Raw genomic sequence first — 12,095 nt, 5'->3', positions numbered from 1 at the left:
AACCCCATCCATAAACAAATTAAACAACCATGGAGACATCACACACCCCTGCCGCAAACCTACATTCACTGAGAACCAATCACTTTCCTCTCTTCCTACACGTACACATGCCTTACATCCTCGATAAAAACTTTTCACTGCTTCTAACAACTTGCCTCCCACACCATATATTCTTAATACCTTCCACAGAGCTTCTCTATCAACTCTATCATATGCCTTCTCCAGATCCATAAATGCTACATACAAATCCATTTGCTTTTCTAAGTATTTCTCACATACATTCTTCAAAGCAAACACCTGATCCACACATCCTCTACCACTTCTGAAACCGCACTGCTCTTCCCCAATCTGATGCTCTGTACATGCCTTCACCCTCTCAATCAACACCCTCCCATATAATTTACCAGGAATACTCAACAAACTTATACCTCTGTAATTTGAGCACTCACTCTTATCCCCTTTGCCTTTGTACAATGGCACTATGCACGCATTCCGCCAATCCTCAGGCACCTACATATATTTGTCAACAATACAGTCACCCCCTTTTATTAAAAAAGGGGGTGACTGTATTGTTGACAAATATATGTAGTTACTAAAGCATTCAGAGAGAAGTGTTCTAAGTGCCTTATGGTTTAGAAGTAAGAATTGTTTGATTAAACAAAATGTATGTTCAATATTCATTTATCTTCAGCCTTATCTGGAAGTGTAGCACAATTTTTACAGTTTGGGCTGGAAAAATCTGCACCCAGTACTGCTGCTCAGCAGTCTGCATTTGCTGTGGACACTGGCAAAAGAGAGGTATGTAGTTGCCTTTTTAGAGGCAGTCCACTTTATCTTGTAATGTTGAGGCAAGTTTCAGTGTATTCTGTAAATATCAGTCTTGTACTCCCATATTATTTTGATAGAGTAATTAAGATTATTTCAATTAGTAATTTGGTTGTTTGGAATGAAGATGATCCACATTCACGAATAGTGGCTGTTGTTGTTCATGATGTTTATGATTTTTTTTTTATATATATTTAGGAAAGTTAATTAGCAACAGGTATTCCCCACTATACACTATCCTGATGTACATACATCGTTTTGAATTTATGGTGTCTTTGAAAAAAATAGATATAATGGTATAGACAAAAGAAATCTAAAAGTCCTAAAAACTGTATGTAGCAATAGTGGGCAGTCACTATGGCAAATGATTTTATGCCATGCAGCCAGTGCATGTTGCTATACATTGATGATGTCATATTCATTTGTACATTTTTATTTTTCTCATACTTTGCCATTTTCTACATAGCTAGATAGCCCATATACATATGAAGCATTGCCTCATTTGTTCCCACCAGTTTTCTAACTGTTATGTGTAATGCACCAAACCAGAGCCACCATATCCATAGCTAACTCCACAAACCTTTTCATTGCTTCCTATGACTGCTTCATATGCTTTGGCTCAGCCCATTCACACCACTCCATTTTACTATATCCCATGCATACCTCAAATCCTCCTGCATGTTCAGGATGTCTCAAAGCATCTCTGACACTGTCCTGACCACCATCTGCCTACCACCATCTCAATTTTTCTCTTTTTTGTTCCATTTTCTTCCGACATGCATACCCCTTTAATCATCCTTGCTGTTCTGATCCTCTCCTTATGTCCAGACCATTTCAGCATGTCCTCTTCACCACTCTCATACATATTTCTCTTTATACCAAACTTTTTTTTTTACTCTATTATTTTCTATACAATATACCCTCCTCACACCAGCATTGTCCTTAGACATTTTATTTTTTATCTAGGGTTCAACCTTCCCATCTATACAACGCTGTCAGAACAACCATCTTGTCAAGCCTATCTTTATCCTCACAAACAGAGATCTTTCCTTTACCACACACTTTTCAATGCACCCAGGACCTTTCTTCCCTCAGTTACCCTATGGCTTGTTTTAGTTCTCGTGGTTCAATTCACTGTCATATCCAGTCCAAAGTATCAAAAATTTTTCACTTTCCCTGGTTTATAACATTCAGATTCACACTTCAACCATCCAGCCTCTCTCTACTACAAAACATAACCATCTGTCCCTGTATTTATCCATATCTCTTATGCCTTGTCTTCTGAGAACTCTCTTAAGGGGATGGCCTTGGCAAAAGTCTCCAAAACTGGTGAACCCCAAAAAACCTTACTCTTATTCACATTAACTCCAAACTTTCTTCTTTCACAAATTCCGTCAAACTCAGGAATTATTTCCTGTGGTCACTTAAATCTACCTCCAGATCCATGTCATCAGCAAACAAGTGACTTATCTCCCAGGACCTCCACCCCGAGCAGACTGCTGACCTGCCCCTCTGTCCAAGACCCTCACATTTGCCATACTGAAAATCCCATTCATAAACAGGTTGGATAGCCATGAAGACATTACCCACCCCTGATACAGACCTACCTGGAACCATTTGGCCTTCTCTCTTCCTACTTGCACACATGCCTTACTCTCTTAATGGAAACTCCTCTGATTCTGGTACCTTTCCTCCTACACTAGATATTCTTTACATTTTTTACAAGGGATCTCTGTCTTCATTACCAATTACTTTCTCTTGATATAAATCTATTTTCTTTCATACTTGTTAATTGTTTCCCATGGAAGCAAGGAAGTGCCATGAACAGATGAATAAAAGGTTTCATTCACTCACATTGGTTTTCTAGTTGGCATGAGTAATGCACTGAAACCACAGGGCACTGGTTTTCTAGTTGGCATGAGTAATGCACTGAAACCACAGTACCCTGTTCACAACCAGGCCTCACTGACCATATCATTGTTTTAGTGCTTCATATGCCTTGGTTCAGTACTTAAGAGTAGTAGCTTTCATACTGACTGAAGTTCTCTTTAGAATTTATACTTGCCGTAGGACTCCCTTCCTGAAAGGGTTCTAGAGCTAATTCAGGGTTTTTTTCTAGGAGTTCCTGCCTTGTTCCTGCATTGATACAGACTCACCAAAGGTGAATTTTCACTCATGGTGTTACCTCATGAAGGCAGAGTGCTATAATATTGCACCAATTGTTAAAGCCAACCTGATGATTAACATTGGCACTTGTTTTTACTAGGTCAGTCATTAACATCATTATCTGTGATGAAGTCCCACTTTCAAATTTATTATCTGAGTATGGAAGATTTCTCAAAAGTTACAGGTATTTCTGGTACAGGAGTCTTACTTGAAAGTAATGCAGGTTGCATAGTGCAGGGAAGATTGGGAAATTCTTTGTTTGCCTTTTCTTTTCATTGTTATATCCAGACATATTAATCATACAGATGTTGCAGTCCCTGAGATTCTTGGGTCTCTCCATGAAATAGAAACTACTAATGAGATGCTCTTCCTTTCATAAGCCCATTGTCATGAATTGTCCGCATAAAACTTAGAAACTGAATGTGAGTCCATGAATCAGTAGTTTATTAGAATAGCAACCAAACTAGGAAAGTTGCTAGAAGCAGTGAGATATTTTCATCAAGGGTGTAAGGCTTGTATGATGAGGATGAAAGGAGAGTAAATGTATGTGTGATATCAGGGATGTGTGATATCATCATGGTTGTTCAGTTTGTTTATGGATGTTTTGGTAGGGAGGTAAATGGGAGAGTTTTGGAGAGAGGGTTGAGTATGTAGTCTGTGGAGAATGAGAGGGCCTGGAAGGTGAGTCAGTTGCTGTTTGCTGATAATACAGCACTGGTGGCAGGTTCAAGTGAGAAACTGCATAAGTTGGTGACTTAGTGTGGAAGATCATGTGAAAGGAAAAAGTTGCGAGTGAATGTGAATTAAAGCACGGATATTAGGTTTAGCAGGGTTTAGGGGCAAGTTAGTGAGGATGTGAGTTCAAATAAAGAAAAATTGGAGGAAGTGAAGTATGTTGCATATCTGGGAGTGGACTTTCCAGTGAATGGAACCATGGAAGCAGAAGTGAGTCATAAGGTGGGGTAGGGGCCAAAGGCTTGGGGAACACTGAAGAATGTGTGGAAAGAGAAAACTTTATCTGGAAGGGCAAAAATGGAGATGTTTGAAGGAATGTTATTCCTAACAATATTATATGGATGCTAGGCATGGGCTGTAGATAAGGTTGTGTGGAGGAACATGGATATTTTGGAAATGAAATGTTTGAGGACCGTAAGTGATGAGGTGGTTTGATAGAGTAGGTAATATTTTGAGAGGGCAGAAGGGGGTGTGCTAAGATGGTTGGACATATGGAGAGAATGAGTGAAAAGAAGCTGATAAGAGAATATAAGTGTCAGAAGTGGAAGGAACAAAGAGAATGGGGAAAGCAAATTGGAGATGGAAGATGGAGTGAAAATTTTGAGTGGTCAAGGCCTGGATATGCTTGAGGATGAAATGCTTGCATGGAATAGAATGAATTGGAGCAATGTGGTATACTGGGGTCAGTGTGCTATTAATGGACTGAACCAGGGTATGTGAAGCATCAAGGGAAAGCCATGGAAAGGTCTGCATTTCCTGGATGTGGATAGGGAGCTGTGGTTTTGGTGCATTACACATGACTGCTAGAGAATGGATGAGAGCAGGTGTGGCCTTTCTTTGTCTGTTCTTGATGTCACCTTGCTAAGACAGGAAACAGCGATCAAATATGAAAAGAAAAGAAAAAGAATTGCAGCCATAGTTATCAACAAATCAGACTTATTTTTGCTAGTTGCAGGTTTTGTTTAGAGAAAATGAAATCTACACAAAGAATACATAAGATGAGCTTGGTCAACTTTTAACTCCATATATGTATGTCATGATCGTGGCTGAAGTGAAAAATGTACCTGTAAAGGTTCTGTTGAACCAGATGTAACACAGCAAAAGCAAATACCCTTGAATTGATCATGCCTAACATACCATACAGAAATCAAAAAACTTTCCATGCATATCAGACATGGCAGATTTGTGATCAGTAATCAATGGTGTCAAGATGTTGTGACATCAAATTAAAGCTAAAGAAAGCTTCAGTGTTGAATAATAACATTTCCATACTGATTTATCCATGCATCTTTACTTTTGTAATTAATATGTAATGTAATAATGTAACTAATAAAGTTATGTATTTTGTGCAAAATTTTGGACAAGAATTTCTCTCAGCTTGTCATCATTAACTCTCTCTCTCTTACCTTCATTTCCCCAACCAGCACATAGTTTTAACCTGTTATTGAGTTTAGATTTAAGGTTTTCTTTTCAGTAGCATAAGATTTACCTTTTTCTTGTTGTGGTCTTTCTCTTAATCTAACTTCTCAATAATTTCTTGTCCACATAATTCAAAGTATTCATTCTGCTTTATCACTTTTGATGATGGTGATGTTACTTACAGTTGTATGTGGATGTAGTTGAAAAAGTGTGGGCATCTGTAGCGTCTGGAGGTACTGTGATCCGAGCTGAGGTTACTGGTTCCATTCTTGCCCGTTGCTTTCTTCCAGGCAACCCAGTTCTTTCTCTCACACTAAACACACGACTCTCAACTACTCCACAAGAAGGTATTGCCAGTGAAAAATATGTGATATTTCTTTGTTAAAGGTCTCATTTTCTTGCAGTTTTTTCTGAGGATGGTATTACACCTATCATCCACTTGACAGACTAAATATGTTCCTGAAAGGTTGGTTAAGTGAAATTCTGGTAAGTGAAACCTGTTTTCTGAATAGATTCTGATGTGACTGGGGATACATTCATACAGGAAAAAAATAGCCTGAAGGTATATTAAAAACAAAAATCCAGAAAACCTTTTGTAAACATTTTATCATAATTTTAAACTTGATAGTCATTTCCTGCATCGGTGAGGTAGTGCCAGGAAATAGACAAAGAGTGGCCCACTCACTCATATACACACATATTATATATATTTATTATACTTTGTCGCTGTCTCTCGCTTCAGCAAGGTAGTGCAAGGAAACAGATGAAAGAATGGCCCAACCCGCCCACATACACATGTATATACTTACACGTCCATGCACGCATGTATACATACCTATATATTTCAATGTATACATATATATACATACACAGACATATACATATATACACATGTACATAATCCATACTGTCTGCCTTTATTCATTCCCGTCGCCACCCTGCCAAACATGAAATGACAACTCCCTCCCCCCGCATGCGCGCGAGGTTGCGCTAGGAAAAGACAACAAAGGCCACCTTTGTTCACACTCAGTCTCTAGCTGTCATGTATAATGCACCAAAACCACAGCTCCCTTTCCCCATCCAGGCCCCACGAAACTTTCTATGGTTTACCCCAGACGCTTCACTTGCCCTGGTTCAATCCATTAACAGCACATCGACCCCAGTATACCACATCATTCCAATTCACTCTATTCCTTGCACGCCTTTCACCCTCCTGCATGTTCAGGCCCCGATCACTCAAAATCTTTTTCACTCCATCTTTCCACTTCCAATTTGGTCTCCCACTTCTCCTCGTTCCCTCCACCTCTGACACATATATCCTCTTTGTCAATCTCTCTTCACTCATTCTCTCCATGTGACCAAACTGTTTCAAAACACCATCTTCTGCTCTCTCAACCACACTCTTTTTATTTCCACACATCTTTCTTACCCTTTCATTACTTACTCGATCAAACCACCTCACACTACATATTGTCCTCAGACATCTCATTTCCAACACATCCACCCTCCTCTGCACAACTCTATCAATAGCCCAGGCCTCACAACCATATAACATTGTTGGAACCACTATTCCTTCAAACATACCCATTTTTGCTTTCCGAGATAATGGTCTTGCCTTCCACACATTTTTCAGCGCTCCCAGGACTTTCGCCCCCTCCCCCACCCTGTGACTCACTTCTCCTTCTATGGTTCCATCTGCTGCCAAATTCACTCCCAGATATTTAAAACACTTCACTTCCTCCAGTTTTTCTCCATTCAAACTTACCTCCCAATTGACTTGTCCCTCAACCCTGCTGTACCTATTAACCTTGCTCTTATTCACATTTACTCTAAGTTTTCTTGTTTCACACACTTTACCAAACTCAGCCACCAGCTTCTGCAGTTTATCACCTGAATCAGCCATCAGCGCTGTATCATCAGTGAACAACAACTGACTCACTTCCCAAGCTCTCTCATCCACAACAGACTGCATACTTGCCCCTTTCTCCAAACCACTTGCATTCACCTCCCTAACAACCCCATCCATAAACACATTGAACAACCATGGAGACATCACGCAGCACTGCCGCAAACAGACATTCACTGAGAACCAATCACTTTCCTCTCTTCCCACTCGCACGCATGCCTTACATCCTTGATAAAAACTTTTCACTACTTCTAACAACTTGCCTCCCACACCATATATTCTTAATACCTTCTACAGAGCACCTCTATCAACTCTATCATATGCCTTCTCCAGATCCATAATTGCTACATACAAATCCATTTGTTTTTCTAAGTATTTCTCACACATTCTGAAACCACACTGCTCTTCCCCAATCTGATGTTCTGTACATGCTTTGACCCTCTCAATCAATACCCTCCCATATAATTTCCCAGGAATACTCAACAAACTTATACCTCTGTAATTTGAGCACTCACCTTTATCCCCTTTGCCTTTATACAGTCGCACTATGCATGAATTCCGGCAATCCTCAGGCACCTCACCATGAGTCATACATACATTAGATATCCTTACCAACCAATCAACAACACAGTCACCCCTTTTTCAAAAATTCCACTGCAATACCATCCAAACCCACTGCTTTGCCGGCTTTCATTTTCCACAAAGCCTTTACTACCTCCTCTCTGTTTACAAAATCATTCTCCTAACCCTCTCACTTCACACACCACCTCTTCCAAAACACCCTATATCTGCCACTCTATCATCAAACACATTCAACAAACCTTCAAAATACTCATTCCATCTTCTTCTCACGTCACCACTACTTGTTATCACACCCCCGTGAGCCCCCTTCACCGATGTTCCCATTTGTTCTCTTGTCTTACGCACTTTATTTACCTCCTTCCAAAATATCTTTTTATTCTCCCTAAAATTTAATGATACTCTCTCACCCCAACTCTCATTTGCCCTTTTTTTCACCTCTTGCACCTTTCTCATGACCTTCTGCCTCTTTCTTTTATACATCTCCCTCTCATTTGCACTATTTTCCTGCAAAACTAGTCTAAAAGCCTCTCCCTTCCCTTTCACTAATAGTCTTACTTCTTCATCCCACCACTCACTACCCTTTCTAATCTGCCCACCTCCCACGCTTCTCATGCCACAAGCATCTTTTGCGCAAGCCATCACTGCTTCCCTAAATACCTCCCATTCCTCCCCCACTCCCCTTACATCCTTTGTTCTCACCTTTTTCCATTCTGTACTCAGTCTCCTGTGGTACTTCCTCACACAAGTCTCCTTCCCAAGCTCACTTACTCTCACCATTCTCTTCACCCCAACATTCTCTCTTCTTTTCTAAAAACTTCTACAAATCTTCACCTTCACCTCCACAGGATAATGATTGGACATCCCTCCAGTTGCACCTCTCAGCACATTAGCATCCAAAAGTCTCTCTTTCGTGCGCCTATCAATTAACACATAATCCAGTAACGCTCTCTGGCCATCTCTCCTACTTACATATGTATATTTATGTATATCTCTCTTTTTAAACCGGGTATTCCCAATCACCAGTCCTTTTCCAGCACATAAATCTACAAGCTCTTCACCATTTCCATTTACAACACTGAACACCCCATTTATGCCAATTATTCCCTCAACTGCCACATTACTCAACTTTGCATTCAAATCACCCATCACTATAACCCTGGTCTCGTGCATCAAAACCACTAACACACTCATTCAGCTGCTCCCAGAACACTTGCCTCTCATGATCTTTCTTCTCATGCCCAGGTGCATATGCACTGATAATCACCCATCTCTCTCCATCAAGTTTCAGTTTTACTCATATCAATCTAGAGTTTACTTTCTTACACTCTGTCACATACTCCCACCACTCCAGTTTCAGGAGTAGTGCTACTCCTTCCCTTGTTCTCTTCCTTTCACTAACCCCTGACTTTACTCCCAAGACATTCCCAAACTACTCTTCCCCTTTACCCTTGAACTTCGTTTCACTCAGAGCCAAAACGTCCAGGTTCCTTTCCTCAAACATACTACCTATCTCTCCTATTTTCTCATCTTGGTTACATCCACACACATTTAGACACCCCAATCTGAGCCTTCAAGGAGGATGAGCACTCCCCACGTGACTCCTTCTGTTTCCCCTTTTAGAAAATTAAAATACAAGGAGGGGAGGGTTTCTAGCCCCCCGCTCCCATCCCCTTTAGTCACCTTCTACGACACGTGAGGAATGCGTGGGAAGTATTCTTTCTCCCCTATCCCACAAGTCTCCATTCCAAGCTCTCTTACTCTCACCACTCTCTTCACCCCAACATTCTCTCTTCTTTGCTGAAAACCTCTACATATCTTCACACACATATATACACACATATTCATGAACGCTCGTTGTATGTTTTGGACAATCACATGTTTACCAAATGACATCCTAGCTTCATCTCTTTGATGTATATCAACTGACTGTTATATTTCTCTCTTGTGTCTCCCCTGATGATGTGATTATTACACGAAAGAGCACTTGGGAACTTTTCGTGTTTCATTTTCCCCATAGGCTCATAGGAACATATATATATCCATATATATATATATATATATATATATATATATATATATATATATATATATATATATATATATATATATGTATGTGAAGGCATGTACAGAGCATCAGATTGGGGAAGAGCAGTGCGGTTTCAGAAGTGGTAGAGGATGTGTGGATCAGGTGTTTGCTTTGAAGAGTGTATGTGAGAAATACTTAGAAAAGCAAATGGATTTGTATGTAGCATTTATGGATCTGGAGAAGGCATATGATAGAGTTGATAGAGATGCTCTGTGGAAGGTATTAAGAATATATGGTGTGGGAGGCAAGTTGTTAGAAGCAGTGAAAAGTTTTTATCGAGGATGTAAGGCATGTGTACGTGTAGGAAGAGAGGAAAGTGATTGGTTCTCAGTGAATGTAGGTTTGCGGCAGGGGTGTGTGATGTCTCCATGGTTGTTTAATTTGTTTATGGATGGGGTTGTTAGGGAGGTAAATGCAAGAGTCCTGGAAAGAGGGGCAAGTATGAAGTCTGTTGGGGATGAGAGAGCTTGGGAAGTGAGTCAGTTGTTGTTCGCTGATGATACAGCGCTGGTGGCTGATTCATGTGAGAAACTGCAGAAGCTGGTGACTGAGTTTGGTAAAGTGTGTGGAAGAAGAAAGTTGAGAGTAAATGTGAATAAGAGCAAGGTTATTAGGTACAGTAGGGGTGAGGGTCAAGTCAATTGGGAGGTGAGTTTGAATGGAGAAAAACTGGAGGAAGTGAAGTGTTTTAGATATCTGGGAGTGGATCTGTCAGCGGACGGAACCATGGAAGCGGAAGTGGATCATAGGGTGGGGGAGGGGGCGAAAATTTTGGGAGCCTTGAAAAATGTGTGGAAGTCGAGAACATTATCTCGGAAAGCAAAAATGGGTATGTTTGAGGGAATAGTGGTTCCAACAATGTTGTATGGTTGCGAGGCGTGGGCTATGGATAGAGATGTGCGCAGGAGGATGGATGTGCTGGAAATGAGATGTTTGAGGACAATGTGTGGTGTGAGGTGGTTTGATCGAGTAAGTAACGTAAGGGTAAGAGAGATGTGTGGAAATAAAAAGAGCGTGGTTGAGAGAGCAGAAGAGGGTGTTTTGAAATGGTTTGGGCACATGGAGAGAATGAGTGAGGAGAGATTGACCAAGAGGATATATGTGTCGGAGGTGGAGGGAACGAGGAGAAGAGGGAGACCAAATTGGAGGTGGAAAGATGGAGTGAAGAAGATTTTGTGTGATCGGGGCCTGAACATGCAGGAGGGTGAAAGGAGGGCAAGAAATAGAGTGAATTGGAGTCATGTGGTATACAGGGGTTGACGTGCTGTCAGTGGATTGAAGCAAGGCATGTGAAGCGTCTGGGGTAAACCATGGAAAGCTGTGTAGGTATGTATATTTGCGTGTGTGGACGTGTGTATGTACATGTGTATGGGGGGGGTTGGGCCATTTCTTTCGTCTGTTTCCTTGCGCTACCTCGCAAACGCGGGAGACAGCGACAAAGTATAAAAAAAAAAAAAAAAAAAAAAAAAAATATATATATATATATATATATATATATATATATATATATATATATATATATATATATATGTATATATGCAAATGAGTGGGAGAGGTATAAAAGAAAGAGGCAGGAGGTCAAGAGAAAGGTGCAAGAGATGAAAAAGAGGGCAAATGAGAGTTGGGGTGAGAGAGTATCATTAAATTTCAGGGAGAATAAAAAGATGTTTTGGAAGGAGGTAAATAAAGTGCGTAAGACAAGGGAGCAAATGGGAACTTCAGTGAAGGGGGCTAATGGGGAGGTGATAACAAGTAATGGTGATGTGAGAAGGAGATGGAGAGAGTATTTTGAAGGTTTGTTGAATGTGTTTGATGATAGAGTGGCAGATGTGAGGTGTCTTGGTCGAGGTGGTGTGCAAAGTGAAAGGGTTAGGGAAAATGATTTGGTAAATAGAGAAGAGGCAGTAAAAGCTTTACGGAAGATGAAAGCCGGCAAAGCAGCGGGTTTGGATGGCACTGCAGTGGAATTTATTAAAAAAGGGGATGACTGTATTGTTGACTGGTTGGTAAGGTTATTTAATGTATGTATGATTCATGGTTTCCCTGGGGATAGGGGAGAAAGAATACTTCCCACGTATTCCCTGCGTGTCGTAGAAGGCGACTAAAAGGGAAGGGAGCGGGGGGCTGGAAATCCTCCCCTCTCGTTTTTTTTTTTCTTTTTTTTAATTTTCCAAAAGAAGGAACAGAGAAGAGGGCCAGGTGAGGATATTTCCTCAAAGGCCCAGTCCTCTGTTCTTAACGCTACCTCACTGTCGCGGGAAATGGTGGATAGTATGAAAAAAAAAAAAAAATGATTCATGGTGAGGTGCCTGAGGATTGGCGGAATGCTTGCATAGTGCCATTGTACAAAGGCAAAGGGGATAAGAGTGGGTGCTC

At 40.7% G+C, this 12,095-nt stretch overlaps 2 protein-coding genes across 2 annotated transcripts in view; one reads left to right on the top strand and one right to left on the bottom strand.

Annotated features, from left to right (window-relative positions):
* LOC139756016 (ryanodine receptor-like) overlaps positions 1-12,095 on the bottom strand; it is a 494,517-nt gene that overhangs the window by 298,045 nt on the left and 184,377 nt on the right.
* The window catches only part of LOC139756020 (AP-4 complex subunit mu-1-like), a 68,815-nt gene that overhangs the window by 24,078 nt on the left and 32,642 nt on the right, over positions 1-12,095 (top strand). The window contains exons 5-6 of the mRNA XM_071674965.1: positions 724-798; positions 5,330-5,492. Coding sequence (XP_071531066.1) covers positions 724-798; positions 5,330-5,492 — 238 coding nt within the window. The remainder of the gene's footprint in view (positions 1-723; positions 799-5,329; positions 5,493-12,095) is intronic.

This window comes from Panulirus ornatus, chromosome 20 (genome assembly GCF_036320965.1).
Source record: "Panulirus ornatus isolate Po-2019 chromosome 20, ASM3632096v1, whole genome shotgun sequence".
Classification (NCBI taxonomy): domain Eukaryota; kingdom Metazoa; phylum Arthropoda; class Malacostraca; order Decapoda; family Palinuridae; genus Panulirus; species Panulirus ornatus.
The sequence above is the reverse complement of the archived record's forward strand: the minus strand, read 5'-3'. Positions and strand labels throughout refer to the sequence as shown.